Genomic DNA, 16,467 nt, shown 5'->3' on the forward strand with positions numbered 1-16,467 from the left:
TTAAAAGTATCCACTTCATCCAAGTCTTAAGATTATTGTGAGAATTCAGTTAGATAACAAACATAAAGCACTTACTAGGATGCCATCTATATAAGAAGTATTCAGTAGAAACAACTCAAAGGAACATAATATGTAATTAAGTCATGGAACATAGATTTAGAGGAAAACGGGGTAATCCTCAACTACTTAGAACTAATATTTTGGGTGTGTGCGATGCCATGATGAAGAGGTAATGTATTATCAAAGAAATTGTTCACATTGAACTGAAGGATAAATATGGAAATAGTAACAAAATGAAAGATAGAAATAAGAAGCATCCTTAGAAATTGAAATATTCTAATGGCAGTCATTGAGAGTTACCAATCATTCTTTATTATCAATGCAGTGTATCATCTTTATGTACATTGCAACATATCAGCATTACATTCTGTACAACTCTGGGTATATCATTTGCCCTCTCATTGCTTCCATTGCCTCAGGATACCATAAGGATCTTGACTAGAGAAACTTTAAGTTCGATTTCAGTTTTAAAAACTATGACTTTATGACCACAAAAGAGCTTAATTCTGAGTTAACACTTAACAGAATTGTGAAAGACCTCCTGTCTGTGTTTATGTATTTTCTGATTCCAGAATCATCCTTCTCTTTCTAATCTGTCATCCCTATTAATTCTTCAAGTTTCTTCTCCAAATATTTCTTTAATGACCTTCGTATTGCCTTCATTTTCCTCCAATGAGACACACAGATATGGAATCTAGAGAAACATAATCCTGATTTCAATATTAGCAGGCCAACTCTTTAAGATAATTATGTGTGTGTGTGTGTGTGTATGTGTGTGTTTCTGTATAGTGCTCTAGAAGTTTGCCTCATACTTTATTGTACCTCCTCCATTTCCTATGTTCCAGTTTTTATCCCATAGACTTCTATCCATTTTATCCCTGTTGGTATTCTATCCCAAATTTGAAATGACTTTTTTCTCCTTATTGCCTTTGTAAGGAGGGGGAGGATTGGGCAGTCTCTTTGCCAAAGGAATGCTTGACTTCGAGGGAGAAAAACTCACAGTAACCAAGCACTTCCCAATATCACAACTTCTGTTAGCAATATCAGAAATAGTCCAATCTCTCGATTCTCAGCCATCCTTGAATCCTCTTCTGGAGGGAGAAATGGAAAAAAAGAAAGTGGGTTGGGGAGAAGAAAAATACTAACTTGAGAACTTGATCCATAATAGATGACTCTTATTAACCTCAAATAATTTGCTTTGTCCACTACTTCTATTGCTGTTTTCTCTCTATCTTCATTTAGTCCAACCTTTTCATTTCTCAGCCCTTCAATTGATCTGGTGCCCAGTAATTTATTCATACTGGTACAAATTTTGCCCAATATTTTAGCTCTGATTTGTAACATTAGCATGACGTGCCTAGAAGGTGCTCACCAAATATTTGTAAAATAAATCAATAAACAACTGAGTACCTTGATACCTGGTCCCTCAAAATGCCACACCACTATCTTTGTTACCTCCACAATACTCTCCTCTGAAGCATTGGGTGGTGATGCGAAGACAGGTCCAACAATCCAAGATAGGACCTTCAGTCACAACTGATAAAGAGAAGAAATTTAACGGAAGGGGGGGCCATGGCATGGAGTTTTCTTATTTCATACATCAAGTCTGATGGATTAAACCTCAGGCATTTACAGGACTCTTAAGTTTACATTGCTGTGAATTCTTTCTTTCCCTAGTAATCAAGTTTCTTGATGAGTCAAAAGCTTCTGTAACTTAAGTCAGATCTCTGGAGAAGAAGTGGGAAAAATGACGCCTCAGCTTATATTGGCCCTATGGGTTATAAACCATACTTTTGAAAGCCTCTGAGCACCTCCAAAATCTGTGTGTTTGAGATTTGAGACACATTTTGTTGTCAGATACTATTGACATTCCCACCCCCATAATCAAATCTCTAGGAAGTGAGTTCTGAGTGTGACAGGTGGGAAAGATATGGCCATATAGAACAAATGAGATGGGGAAATAGGGGTTGAATCCTCAAGGTGTCCCATGTACTGTACTTACCACAATCTTCAGAACAAGCTAAAAGAGAATTAGAAAGTTCTAGTGAGCTTATGATCAACGTAGAGTTTGCCATATTTATACCCAATAGTCTTTATTTGGTTACAAAATGAGGTTCCAGCCACCCTTCCATCCATCCTAAATAACTCTAATATGAAACCACCTTCCTCCTCTCACCCTCATTTCCTATTCCTTTCACATAAGTTCACTGTTGTTAGATAGACATCTTTTATTACCAACTTCAGAGAAGTTCTTTAATATCTCTTTCAGTTTCGATTCCAGGTTTTGGCGGACATCGAGAAGCTTGCCTTGAAGGATAAAGGCACCTAAGAGGAGGTGGAAGGGACATTAGAAACTAGGGGTGGTTCTTCCCTTCAGAATTTAATCCTAATTGTTTTTGCCTTGTTTTTCCCAGTGAACTTTGCCTATACTTGATTGGGCAGTACAATCTTTTAACATTGAAACAATCCCTCACCTTTCCATGTTTCATTGCCCAGTTTATAAAGTTCATTCTTCAACCATATTCTCAACTTGACAGCCTTATGAACAGCTAGAGAGGGGGTTAAAGATACATACAGAGGAATAATTACATCAATGGAAAAACTTATGTGGACCCACGTGCACTCTTCCCTGCCTCCCTTTTCCTTTTAACCCACAAAACTCTCAGTGACTCAAGCTTCCCTCACCCAACACCCGAAGCATCTTGTCCCCGTGGGAGACCTTGAAGCTTAAATGGATCATCTCCTTAATCTGCCGTTCAAGCAGATGAGTTCGGCCAGGGACTTCTGAGGGTACCAGCTTTGTTATCAAGGACCTAATATCCTCTTTGAATTTGGGGTCACATTCCAAGCAGGCTTTGACCCCGTGGAAGGCTGCCAAGGACAGGGGCAAGAGTAGGAGCAACCACAGGTCTCCCATTTCCTTCCCCCAACAGCTGGTTGTCCTGGCAACTAGTTCACCTAGTTCCCTTTTCTTCAAAAATCCAGGAATAAGAGCCTTGTCCTGGATAGTCTGACTCCACCTTCCCCTCCCTCCATTTCCATCCCACTTCTAGGCAATCTCATTTGCTTAAGGATCTTCAATTGTTTTCTGACATTTATCCTTCATGCCAGAGAGGGAGAACTGCCAGTTGGGAAGCAGATACCTGAGTTCTGAGCATAGAACACAGAGAGAGAAATCTTGAGCTCACACAAGCAGAGTTCCGTGCAGAGATATATCTCAGAAAAGGTTTTTCTTCAGGTTTTTCCTATTCTTGTGTCCTCAGTAAATTCCCACATCCCTCCTGATCATGGGAGTGGTGTCTCAAGAAAGAGATCTCATAGGACCTTAGAGCTGCTTAACCAAAATTCTACTTCTATACAGGAGGTAATAAAGCCCTAGAATATTGAATTGCTTGGGGTCCCAGTCCCTAATGGTAGAAGTATTGTTGAAAATTAGCAATAGATGTCCAGATGTAATTGATGTCATTGATAGTAATTTTTATATAATTGGTAATTTCTCAGAAATTGGTAGGATGATTTTCAGGCATGACATATAATTTTTTATATCATTCTTTTAATAAAGAGTCTGGAGCAAGGAGACAGGAGACATCAGTTGAGTATATGGTGTTGGGTGAGAATCCAGTAACACCCAGGGTCCTTTAGTGGACACATCTTAAAAGTACTAATGCTGAAATGTGAGGCATGTAAGAAAATAACCACGGTCATCATGGGCTGCCCTCTCAGGCCACCATGGAAGGATCCCAAGTAAGCATTTCAGTTTAGGGCTCTTGAATAAGAATGTTCTTCGTTTTTTGAAGAAATGAAGATTGCTTTGCAGATTTTTCAGGATACCAGTTACCTCTTCTCTGTTACATTGCTTGTATGGCTGTGACCTCCTGGGAACCAGGAAACCCTGAAATCTTAAAAGATTAATGGTAGAATTTAGAGCTAAGGTATGGTAAAGTCATGGAGTGAAAAGCTGTGAGGGAAATCCAAAAATCTACCACTAGTTATATGCCTACCATGCACTGCTAGGTATGTACTAAACAGTTCTGATAGATGATTTGCAAGTCCTGATGGCACAGCAATACTTTGAAAGATTATCCCAATTTTACAGATAAGACTCTGAGGTTAGGAAATGTGAAACAATCCTTTCGGCAAAATAATTTGGTAGCTATGGGATCAGGATTTTAACTCATGCCTGTCTGACTCTAAATTCTATATACTTTAATCACTGCCTCTCAACATTTTTTGGGACAATGCAGAAAATGATTTATTGGAACTTGATAAATCAGAAGATTGCAAGAGGAGCAATTCAAATCCTTTGCTCCAAATCCACACCTCTTTGTTCTGATTTTATTTTCCCTTGGCTAGATGATCTCATCTTTAGATGATCTTCCAAAGGATTTCCACATGTTGAGATCTGAAGGCATTTGAGGTTATGGGATTAAATGAACTCTGAAAACCAAATTGGAGACTAAAAGGGGCTAAGACCTTTGGCATGAAGGTAACCAGATTTGAGGAAAAAACATTCTTGAAGAGAAACACACATTATAGATATTTTCCAGTTAACAACGCATACTTCTGCTTTCAGATTGGACACTTAAAGAGAATGCTTTGCCATTTTAGTGAAGAAGTCTACTGTTCAGTGTCACATTACCTTGATCCAGACCATGTGCCCAATTGGCCAGTTTTATCCTCATTCTTCCAGCTTAATTGGCAATCCAGGATTTTTAGCATGAGAGAAAAAAAAATTCAACTTCTGTATAGTCTTGGGAAGACTGAAAAAAAGCAAGCCACTTTCTAAAAAGACGAGACTTGTAATTGAAAGGGACATATAAAAAATAATGGAGGGACTAGCACTACCATGGAGCAAACAGCAAACAGATAATAACAGAGTGAGCTGATAATAGAGGCAGAGGTGGACACAGATCTATAAGAAGACAGAACAGCACTAAATCTGGAGGAATTTTTATAGAGAGGCTGGATCTAGGAGACTAGAAACAACAATTAATGAATATATGGTGGTGAGTGAGAACCCAGAGATATTCAAGATGCTTTACGAGAAGCATCCTGAAGGTACTGATGATGGAGTGTATGACACAGAAGAAAATAACTACAATTATCCTGGGCTAGTTCTTCAAATTCCGTAAATGTAAAATATTTGAACTTTGGAAAGGAAGAGCTGCCTGGACATTGACTGATGATATAATGATCACATTACTTAATTAAAATAATGATACTTGTGTCTAGGAGGCAAAAGGCTAATACCTAAATCCTTCATTGATTATGCTAATATTTGGTTTGGATTGGCACAGAGGGGATATGATTTGTAGTCAGTGTGAATGTGTAGAATAGCTAACCAAACCCTTTATTTGCTTTAAATAAGAGATACATAGTAGCACATGCATTGGTAATATTTTACCAAATAGACATTTATTCATTTGCAAATCTTAGATAAGATTCATGGGTTATTCACAGGTGAGATATATTACATATTGTATATGTTCTTTTCCTCCAAAACCATTAGTCCTAATATTCCCTTTTAAAGGCTAGAGTCAGTTGTTTTGTAACATGTGGCCTTTGTTACAAATCATAGGATACACTGAGGTTTAAAATCTAAAATAAATAAATAAATAAAATCTAAAAAGTTTCATAAAGAAGAGCAAGAAGCTTCTTAAAAGAATTTCCTTCCATCCATAGTAAATCTTGTTTCCAGATCCATACAAAAAAATAAAAAAAGGGAATCTCTGTGGCTCAAGCTTCTTAGAGCTTCTTTTCTTGTGGATTATTTGTCCCAGCTGAGCCCTCCTGTGTTGCTGCCTATCTCTGTCACTTCACAGGATTCCCTAGAAGTTTGGCAAATAATCCAGATACCTTTCGTAGTCAAGTGAGATTCAATTCCTTCCTGACTGTGTGATCTGAGACTAGGGAGCCAGTGCTTGGCATTTGGTCAAGTTATAAGCCATCTGTCTAGGCAGCATAATAACCATAATTATAAATGTTGAAATAATTACTGTATTCCAGATCCTTCACATGTAAAGTGATTTTAATATTTTCTGGTGTGCCTGTCCACTTATCCATTTATACTCCATTGTCATTAAGCCAAATTCCACCCTCCCCCCCCTCCCCCTGCCACCACGTTCCACTCGTTCTTTAGAAGAAGTCCTAAGGTTGGAGCTTGGAAGACTTTTTTTTAAACATTTATTTTGAGAGACACAGAGCACAAGTGGGTGAGGGACACACACACACACACACACACACACACACACACACACACACACAGAATCCGAAGCAGGCTCCAGGCTCTGAGCTGTGAGCACAGAGCCTGATGTGGGGCTCGAATCCACAAACTGTGAGATCATGATCTGAGCTGTGGTCTGACGTTTAACCGACTGAGCCACCCAGGTGTCCTGGAGCTTGGAAGACTTTGAGGGAATCTCCATCTGGAAGGAAATTAAAAGAAAAGCTGATCCCATCAGTAGGGATTGTGGGAAGAACAGGGGAGATAAGTAATGACAAAAGATTTGTGTCATAACCTCTTGTCTCTAGGCTGGGGTCCCAGAAGGGGAGATTACGTTAGGTGGGTTAAAGGGAATACTAAAGACAAGAGGAGCTTGCCCTGCATCCTTGAGGAGCTCCAAAGACTACACCAGTTACCTGCATGTGACAACTGTACCTCAGGAAAAATAGTAGCATGACATGATTGGCTAACAGAAGGCACTCCTGAGACCATGCTAGTTACCCTGTGCTGTGGAAGCACCAGTACGCTTCCCATGGTTGCCAGGCAAGGATGTGCAAGTGAACTCAGGATCTGACTGGAAAGCTTGACACTGTTTCATCAAGGCTTCAGGGAGTGGGGTCCTGTCTGAAAGATGGATAGCAAACCACTAGATCAGGAAAGGAAAAGGCATTTGCAGCAAGCTCCAGCACCTTGACGGGGCCAAATTGTCAGGGAAAACTGCCAGACCTTGAGGAAATAGAGAACAAGCCCAAAGTGCCCCACATGCAGAGTTTCCCAGAAAATACCACAAGAAGACTCAGAGGTGGGGTGGTACCAATCTTGCCTTAGAAGATACCAACACATTGGCAAAGAATAAAACAAATACCCTCAAAGTTAAAAAAGTATGTCATTCAAGGGAACACACATTAGTGAAGTAATGCACTACATAATTCACTGAAGAGGAGAAGACGGGTTTTAAATGCTAAAAGAGAGGTCAGTAAGTGATTGTACTTACTACCATTTTAGTATGCTAGGTAAGATGGACTGGTAGTTAAAACAAGCCTGATTTTTCAGTGATTAGGACAGTGTTTTCTTAAGCCCAAGAGAGATCTAGTATTCCAGAGTACCAATGTTCATGGTTCCTGATCAATTATAGGAGGTTAGGGCCAGTTGGAGTAACCTAACCCTTGTCCTATCTCCTGGGCAAGCACTGCTATCAGTGGAAAGCTTTCCTCTATGTGCTATATATCCAAAGGCCCCTTCAACCGTGGGAGGACCTATGAATTAACAAAGGCCCTGCACCTTCCCATTCCTATATCCCATTTTGGAAAGAAGCAGGGAATGGGAAGGAAATATGAAAGAATGATTTTTCCAAAAGGTACTTGGTTCCAAAAAAGAGTGTTTAAATATTGGGTGGGATTAAATTTATCATATTGTGCTGATACTGCTTTTTTTTCCTTTGCTCACCCTGTGAGGTGAGAAGTGAGGTGTCCAGAGGAAGCTCAGGCCGGTTATAGATTATGAAGAAGCTGTCTCCTTCATCTATCTCTGAGTAGTATAAATAAATGTGTGACCTTGAAACATAAACACCATAATACTTGATTCTCAAGACAAGTTTGCATTACTATTTCCCCTTTACAAGACAGGGGCCTGATGTTCAGAGGTACTAAGGGAAGTGTCAAAGTTCACACACCTACTAAGGGAAGGATTTGCAGTAACACAAATTTGTCTGCTTTCATAGTTGTATGTTTCCAAAATAACAAAATGTTCCATTTTTTAATGTTTGTTTATTTTGAGAGGGCGTAGGAGGAGAGGGACCGGGTGAGGAGCAGAAAGAGAGAGAGAGACAGAGACAGAATCCCAAACAGGCTCCATGCTGTCAGTGCAGAGCCCAACACAGGGCTTGATCTCACTAACTGTGAGATCATGACTTGGGCCAAAATCAACAGTCAGGTGCTCAACCGACTGAACCACTCCAGGTGCCCCCCAAAATGTTTCTTTGGTAGAGTTAATCCAAGGTACAATCATCATTGCCTCAGGTTAGGAAGAATTTCCTCAAGGAAATTACTTTTTGCGAGAAAAGAAAAATGGTTTGTTTTTTCCCATTAGTTTACTTTTTAAGCAAGTGGAATTTATAATCCTAATGAACTTTTAATAGTTATCCCACCCTCAATTCTTTTTTTTACCCCTCCTCTTTAATTACTTGTATAGAGGATTTAAAGAATAGTTATATTCTACTGCAGCCTGTTTGCCTGCCAGTTGCAGAACTCAATTTTCTTTAATACAGTATATAAAAAGGCACAGATGTTAATCTAGTTTGCCTTAAATACATACTAGGCAAATACAGAATTCTTTCCTCCCTTCAAAGGAGATTAAAATACAACAAGAAAAAAAAAAAAGCCCTCTAAGAACACAATAGCCAATAGCAAGTAACATCATTAAGTACTTAGTCTGTGATTAAATAGTCTTTTATATTCATGACATGCATGATCTTAGAAAATCCTCATGCTAAAAGGTTGGTACCCTCCTTGCCATTTAGAGATGAGAGACCTGGGACTGAGTAGGTGAGTATCTTTCAGCAGAGCACAGAGCTCTCAGATGGTTCAGTTTGCATTCTTAACCTCATTTGACTGATCCCTTAGGTACATTCTTTAACCACTAAGCTCTCTCTCACCCCTTTTTAGGGGCGAGAAAAAAAAAATTATGTATTTATTTTTATTTCAGGTTCTTATTTACTATAGTTTACAAAAATGGTAAAATTGGTTTCAGGTGTGGAATTTAGTGAGTGGTTATTTACACACAATAGTCAGTGCTTACCACAGTGCCCTCCTTAATAAACATCAGCCATTTAGGCCATCACCTGCCCACCTCTCTCCGTCAACCTTTAGTTTGTTCTCTATAGTGAAGAGTCTCTTGATTTGTTTCTCTCTCTCTCTCTCTCTCTTTACCCCTTTCCCCTATGTTCATCTGTTTCGTTTATTAAACTCCACATGTGAGTAAAACGATAGGGTATTTGCCTTTCTCTGACGTATTTTGCTTAGCATAGTACACTCTAGCTCCATCCACGTCATTGCAAATGGTAAGATTTCACCATTTTTGATGGCTGAGTGATACTCCATTGTGTACCCTCCACACCTTTTTTTATCCATTCATAAGTAGATAGACATTTGGGCTTTTTCCATAGTTCGGGTATTGTTGATAATGTTGCTGTAAACTTTGGGGTGCCTGTGCCTCTTCAAATGTGTATTTTTGTATCCTTTGGCTAAATACCTAGTAGTGCAATTGCTGGGTCGTAGGGTGGTAGTATTTTTAACTTTTTGAGGAAGCTACATACTGTTTGACCAGTTTGCATTCCCATCAACAATGTAAGAGGGTTCCCCTTTCTCTGCTTCTTTGCCAACATCTGTTTTTTCTTGCGTTTTTAACTTTAGCCATTCTGACAGGTGTGAAGTGGAATCTCATCATGGTTTCATTTTGTATTTCCCTGATGATGAGTGATACTGAGCGTTTTTTCATGTGTCCGTAAACCATCTGGATGTCTATTTAGAAAAATGTCTATTCATGTCTTCTGTCCACTTCTTAACTGGATTACTTATTTTTGGGGTGTTGGGTTTGATAAGTTCTTTCTAGATTTTGGATACTAACCCTTTATCAGAGATGTTATTTGTAAATATCTTCTCCCATTCCATCGGTTGTCTTTTAGTTTTGTTGATTGTGTCCTTCACTGTGCAGAAGCTTTTTATCTTGATGAATCCCAATAGTTCATTTTTGCTTTTATTTCCCTTGCCTCTGGATACATGTCTAGTAAGAAGTTGCTGTGGCCAAGGTCAAAGAGGTAGCTGCCCGTGATTTCCTCTAGGATTTTGAATTTTTCCTGTCTCACATTTAGGTCTTTCATCCATTTAAAAAAAGGCCCTGCTCCTATGCATAATGAATTGCCATGTTTCTGAAAAAATTACACTTAGTGGGTGAGTATAGTATATGGCATTACATCCAGTTCTAATTCTGGTCCTTGTAGGAACAGATTTCTCTTCAAAGTATCAAGTCATGGGAGAAACTTAGTTGAATTTGAACTTCATGGTCACTACCCTTTAATAAATGATCTTGTTGCTAATAATTTCTTTGCATTATACTACCTTTCATTAATACAAAATTTCACAGTTGAAGCTTTCTCTATTTGGGGAATTCTCTGTGATCTTGCCCTGAAATGACTGAGTTTCTTCCTGATTTTCTCTACTATGCTAGGTAAATATTTTTTGCTTAAATAGAATCACCTTTAAGTACTACAGCTATATTTGGTTACTGTCAGTTCATTTGGAGATTGAGCAAATTTCATTATATCTTTCAGGGTGTTGTGTAAAAAGGTCTCAACAAAATTTACTATCTCCCTATTTACCACATCGTGACATAAGGGGAAACTGAAAAGTCAACTCCAAAACAGGATGGTTTCAATTCAATGGAGGAAAGATTTTAGCGGAATGGGTTATTGACATTAATTATTAGAACAAACTATTAACATGGTGTGGAATCTATTCCTGGAGGAGATTCTTGGTCAACTCTGTCAGTGTTGGGCAGTCTTGCCCAGGGGTTTGGGCTTTATTGAGTGGGGTTCCTCCTAGCTGACCCAGCTACTCTATTACACAGAGAATCATAACTTGGAAACTATATTTCATATTATTTTTTCCTTAAATTTGTTGCAAGTTTAACAACAGATGTATGTTCAATTTCTTTTACAAAAAATTGAAATTGTGGTATTACATATACTAGATGGAAAAAGAGCTAGTAAAGTTCTATATTCTATAAATGATTGCCATTTTTAACATAAACACTTTCACCAAAATAGATCCCAGAAACCATCCCAAATCGGTTTTTAAGGGTAATGGGGAATATTTTAGAAAAAAAAATATATAATGTTTTTGAGTTGTAGCTATTTGAGAATTTCACCATTTCTATTTTCTTTCCTTGGTGCCATAAGAAAAGACCTTGACAAAGTGTGCATTGACCACTTTTCATTTATGCCAGGTTTAGCTCTATGTCTGAAGGGCATATGCGATAAATTGCTCATACATTATCTCATTTGCAGTCTGAGTTTTATGAGCTCCTGTACAACAATTACCATATATACATTTTACAATAAATGGGCAAACAAAGTGGCTGCAAACAATATGGAAAAGTCAATAATTAATTTCAGATTTCCCAATGTAGCAGAGACACTGGAGCTTTCTCTTCTTTTCAAAAGAAGTGGTTTCTTTGTTAGGAATATGCAAGCATGTTAATTCATTACTGTGTGGTTTCTCTTTTTCCAAAGCTTGTTGAAGGCCTAATTTATGTGCAAGACTGAAAGCTGTTTAAACGGATAATATGCTTCCTTCATGAGAAATACCACCCCTTTATGCTCCATTAAATTCAGACGTTGACTCTATAAGCTACGTACCAATTATTTCTTTCCAGAAACAGCAGCCTAGTTTTTTCCACAAAGGACAACAGATTATTGCAGGCTGCTATTAATCTCCACATAGTCCACAGAATACATAGGACACTAGGGAGAAAACAATTGAGTAGCTATTTTAACATTTGCAAAAATGCTATATGCAGAGGAAATAAAAAAGATGTTTGTTTGCTACTTACAACTTACTTCAGATGTCCCCCCAAATATATAAAAGCCTTTAAATTAATCAATAATGCCCTGCTGGTGTGGAAGCAGTGCCCATGGATGAACACAGATGGTTCTTGATCTGTTTGATCTTCGTTTTCCCCAATACCATGTACGGCCGACCACTGTACAGTCGTACTGTATGCTCCATTTGTTGGATGATGCAGTAAGTGAAATGCCTATTACCATCTTAAAACAGGTTCTTTCATTTTAACAACATTGTTTGGTGCGTGAAAATGGGTCAGTTCCCAGTAAAAACCAGAAAAATAATACAGGTACCTTTGCATAACTGACAGACTAGAATTTAATATAATGGCTTTGGATCATTTTGGAGGGTGTAAATTACTCTAACATGACTGTCTACAAAACTATTGTTACTGATACCGGTCCAAGTGTCAAAATCCAAGGAGAATTTTAATGAGAAGCTAGGAATTAAGTTATTTAAAAATGGGGACTTTTTAAATTGATCCAGTCAAAAATATTTGAGTGCCTAGTTACTTCACTGTCATTCAACAAGTATTTATTGAGCGTTTGTCAGGACTATCAGTCAACAGGAAGGCGAGCACAGAAATGCTTCTAGTTTTGTAGAGCTCACAATCAAGTAGCACAAATGAGCTGATCATTGAGTCTAAATGGTTTTTCTTCTATGTGCTCTAGTGGCAATTTTTTGGTTTCTTCTTATGCTTCTTTGCTTGTTTGTTTGTTTAATTAGCAGTCCTCTTGTTTCTGAATGGGATTTTCACTCAGTTCTATCCAGATGAGCATTTGGGTGGTATGGTACACAGATCAAAGAGTGAACCCTGGACTAGCTTAAGCCAATTAGTATTTTTTTAAATTCCCTAGAAATTGCAACAGGTATGGGTATGTAGACCAATTGGAGTCCATGAGATAGATGCCAATTGAAGCTTCAGAAAAAGGGAGTATGTGTACTGAGAATCTTAAGGGGGTGGGTTGACAAATTTGAATATATAACTCTTCTTTGCGAGGTACATCTGGTGGGCAGAAGCTCAAAGGGTTTGATAATTTGGAAAAGACAGTTTAATTGTTGAAGACATGTGTTGCCGGCAGAGGTAAAGGTTAGGTAATTAAGCAAAATGTGGTATTGACCTAGGTACTGATTCCAATTATCAGATCTACTTGACTAAAACTTGGAACATGTATTTATTAAGTATTACACCAGCAAAATTTGCAAAGCCGCATCTTTGGTTCTACACTAGTTACAAGTCATCTAGGTAGTGAGTGTAAGAGCTAAAACTAAAGGGAAAGAAAACCCACAGTAACTGATCAAATTAGCTTTCTCTTTTAATAAGACAAGGAAACAGTGGAGTCACTTAATTGTGCTGAGATTAAAATAAAAATTTTAGTGGGGCACCTGGGTGGCTCAGTTGGTTAAGCTTCTGACTTTGCCTCAGGTCATGATCTCAGAGCTTGTGAGTTCAAGCCCTGCATCGGGCTCTGTGCTGACAGCTTAGAGCCTGGAGCCTGCTTCAGATTCTGGGTCTCCCTCTCTCTCTTGTCTCTCTCTCAAAAATAAATAAATATTAAAATAAAAATTTTAGTGATTCTTAACAATGAATAAATAACTTCTATTATTGTTTTAGTAAGCAATTTACTCAAAGGAAGAAATAAACTATACTTAAGCTATGATGCAACAAATAAATTACTAATAGAGAAACACTGGTCCACTTTTGAAAGCAAATTTTTGTACAAAAATTTTTCTTGTGAATTTATTGACAATATTAGCAAGGGAGTTAGGTGTTAAGTATTTAATGAAGTCCTGATATGTGTCAGACACTTTCAGAAGTAGTATGTCATTTTATTTGCATGGCAGCTCCATGGACAAAGGTTTGATATTTTAAGTAAAGAAACTGGATCTCCAAAGGAAAAATTACTTATCAAAGCCTATGTGTCCTGTGAGGGGCAAGCGTTGGGTCTAACTCAAATGTTCATACTTAGCTGAATTAGATCACATTGACCAAATATCTTATGTGTACTTAATCCTAACCAAATCAAAAGGATAAATGGATTTAAGAAGGATGCAGGGAAAAGGGAGAAAGTATTTTTTGTTGACGATGGAGGATATGAAACAGAGGGCAAGCCACTGGGACTGTTGAATTAATTCTCATGCGTGTCCAAGTTAAGTTATAAAACGTTTAATAACAGTGCTTAACATGAATCAGAAAGCTTGTTCTCTGACCTGGATTTCCATTTGGAAACTACTGGTAGGATAGAAAAAAGACCAAATGTGATCAGACTCACATGATCTTTAAACATGTGGGATAAGATAAATAGGTAGGTTTTATTTATGAGAATGAAATAATCAACTGCTTACATCTCACAGTGCCTGGCAGCTGAGTGAGAAAGACATGAATCTGGGAAAGGACAATTGGCTTACAAACTAGTACTTTCTTTACATATCCTTTAAAATAAGAGTTGTGTGACCTTGGGCAAGTCAGTTAATACGTAATGGCCAAAGGTTCTGCATCTGTGACATGGGGATAATAAACATACTGCATAAGGTCATTGAGAGGAATAAATGAGATGATAATGAGCTAATAACAGTACTTCATACTTATTAAACGTAAACATTTATTTAATGTTGTTACTGTTACTACAAATAAAACTTTTTCCTGGCTTTCTCATTTAGTAGCTGTAAGATCTTGCACAAATCATTGGGTCTAAGTCTTGTTATTCATTTGTGAAAGTTGTTATAATAAACTACTGTGCTAACCTTGCATGCTATGTTTTGAGAATTAAACTGAACAATGCATATAAAAGTACTTGATAAAATTTCAATTGAGGAATGATGTTTGACATCTTTTTGGCCTCTGTAGTACTTGGCAGATAAGGTCAATATTGCTTTTGCTTAAATAGCATAATTTACATTTCTCAATTTTCTTTATCTCCTTTCCTGTCTGACCAGCTCTTTTTACTTGCCTTTGTGGAATATAGTTTCTTTCTTGACCCCTTAATTGTAAGTGTTCCACAGGGCTTCCCTCAACACCCTACTAGCTCTGCTTAATCTCTGCTACTCCTGTGACTTTGACATCTAAAATCCCTATCTATAGCCTAGTCCTAGACCTTAAAATGAAATTTCCCAAAGGGGCTTGATAACTTAATAGTTAGTGATTGTCAAAATATATTGTATAAACTTTATAAAGCTGTATTCAACCCCAATTTTTCCCCTAGATATTGATAAAGAAGTAACTGAGCTATAGTATCAGACATTGTTAGAATATTTGTCACAATTCTTGGCTATAGGCTTTTGAGAGAAATAAGTAACCTGAGAGGACAAACTAAGTAAATCCAGCCTGATTTAGTTATAGCAAGGACCATTCTGGCATTTAATTTATAGCATCTTCCTCTTCCTCATTCACTTTCGCCATGAAATATTTATTTAGAATTAATTATGTGTAAATAGTAAGTTTTCTGAAGGAAAGAAGAGGTAATCCTAGGGTGTAAAGGGGATTACTTTTTGCTTTAAGTTCACGTATTTTAAGTCATATTCTTACTCTTGCACTTGCTTTAGTGTTTGGGTTATCATATATCTGAGTTATACTGAGAAATAAGAGTCCCTTTGTAAATATTCAATTTGACAAATAATCTTCTGATTTGAAGTCATTCTGAACGAAGAAAATAAGTGAACTTCAAGTGAAAACTGATGCATACATTTGAGTTAAAAAAATTGGTTTTCTTCTAAATTGGAGGATAACTCTTCCTTGGGAGGTAATTATTTACCACTGGAAACTGCTGATTTTATGCCAAGTCATAGTAAGAAATATATAAAAGTCAGATTGGCATGCGAATAACTGACCTGTCTAGTCCCCAGGTACATAGTTTACTTTGTATACTTAAAGCATTAAAGCATTTCAAATAGTTGCCTCATTTCAGGATGCAAAACACCTCAGACAGAAAGGACAACAAAATAGCTCCACAGAAGCCAACTGATTTATTTAAATTTTGATTTCCTAATGAGTGAGGATCTCCACCATTGCTTGATCAAATACAAACATATGGTATTCCTATACTCTGTTGGTGAGAATATTGTATATAAACTACTTGTAATTTGTGTTAGCAATCGGTAGTGTATTGCAAAAAGAGAGAGATGTCAAATTACTTAAAGAAAAGAAGCAACTGTCAGAATATAACCAAAAACTCTTTGGAATTGTTAGATAGAAGAATAAAGGTTGATTGCTGAAGGTGTAACTGGAAAATTATCAGTATGGGGAAAACTGAGGGGTTGAGATAAAACCAGTCTTACATGTAAACATTGGTTGATTCAGGATTAATCTATCAATAATTTTTAAGTTGCTGGAAAACTCAGTTATCTAACATGAAGTCTTATATCCTGTTCAATCTTCCTTATAATTCTACGAAGAAGATATTTATATTTTCCAGTTTTGCAGATGGATTGCTAGATTTACGAACGTTAAGGTGCTTTCTCATGGCTGTATACTTGGTCCTTGGCAGAAGCATGATTCAAATCCAGATCTGTCTAATCCATGCACCCATGTTCTTTTCACTGTCCTCTACTGTCATCTCATTACCTCTC

The 16,467-nt window shown here is 37.5% G+C and overlaps 1 protein-coding gene across 1 annotated transcript; it reads right to left on the reverse strand.

The window, feature by feature from the left end:
• Positions 1-349: 349 nt before the first annotated feature.
• On the reverse strand, positions 350-3,193 carry IZUMO3 (IZUMO family member 3). The gene is made up of 7 exons (XM_045468195.1): positions 2,746-3,193; positions 2,535-2,609; positions 2,296-2,385; positions 2,063-2,080; positions 1,516-1,596; positions 1,061-1,151; positions 350-754 (listed from the first exon to the last, which is right to left on the reverse strand). Exons 1-7 carry the CDS (start codon positions 2,975-2,977, stop codon positions 649-651), a joined length of 693 nt encoding a protein of 230 aa, XP_045324151.1. The 5' UTR covers positions 2,978-3,193; the 3' UTR covers positions 350-648.
• Between the last annotated feature and the right edge of the window lie 13,274 nt (positions 3,194-16,467).

The sequence above is a fragment of the Leopardus geoffroyi genome, chromosome D4, assembly GCF_018350155.1.
Source record: "Leopardus geoffroyi isolate Oge1 chromosome D4, O.geoffroyi_Oge1_pat1.0, whole genome shotgun sequence".
Taxonomy (NCBI): domain Eukaryota; kingdom Metazoa; phylum Chordata; class Mammalia; order Carnivora; family Felidae; genus Leopardus; species Leopardus geoffroyi.

Bases quoted from the DNA above. Each gene is read 5' to 3' on its own strand.
- IZUMO3 (XM_045468195.1), bottom strand. From the start codon at position 2,977: ATGGGAGACCTGTGGTTGCTCCTACTCTTGCCCCTGTCCTTGGCAGCC. The intron at 2,610-2,745 runs GTGAGGGAAGCT...CCCCCTCTCTAG, and splicing joins CAAGATGCTTCGGGTGTTGG to CTGTTCATAAGGCTGTCAAG. The intron at 1,152-1,515 runs GTAACAAAGATA...TTCTCCCTCCAG, and splicing joins CAGAGGAGAGTATTGTGGAG to AAGAGGATTCAAGGATGGCT.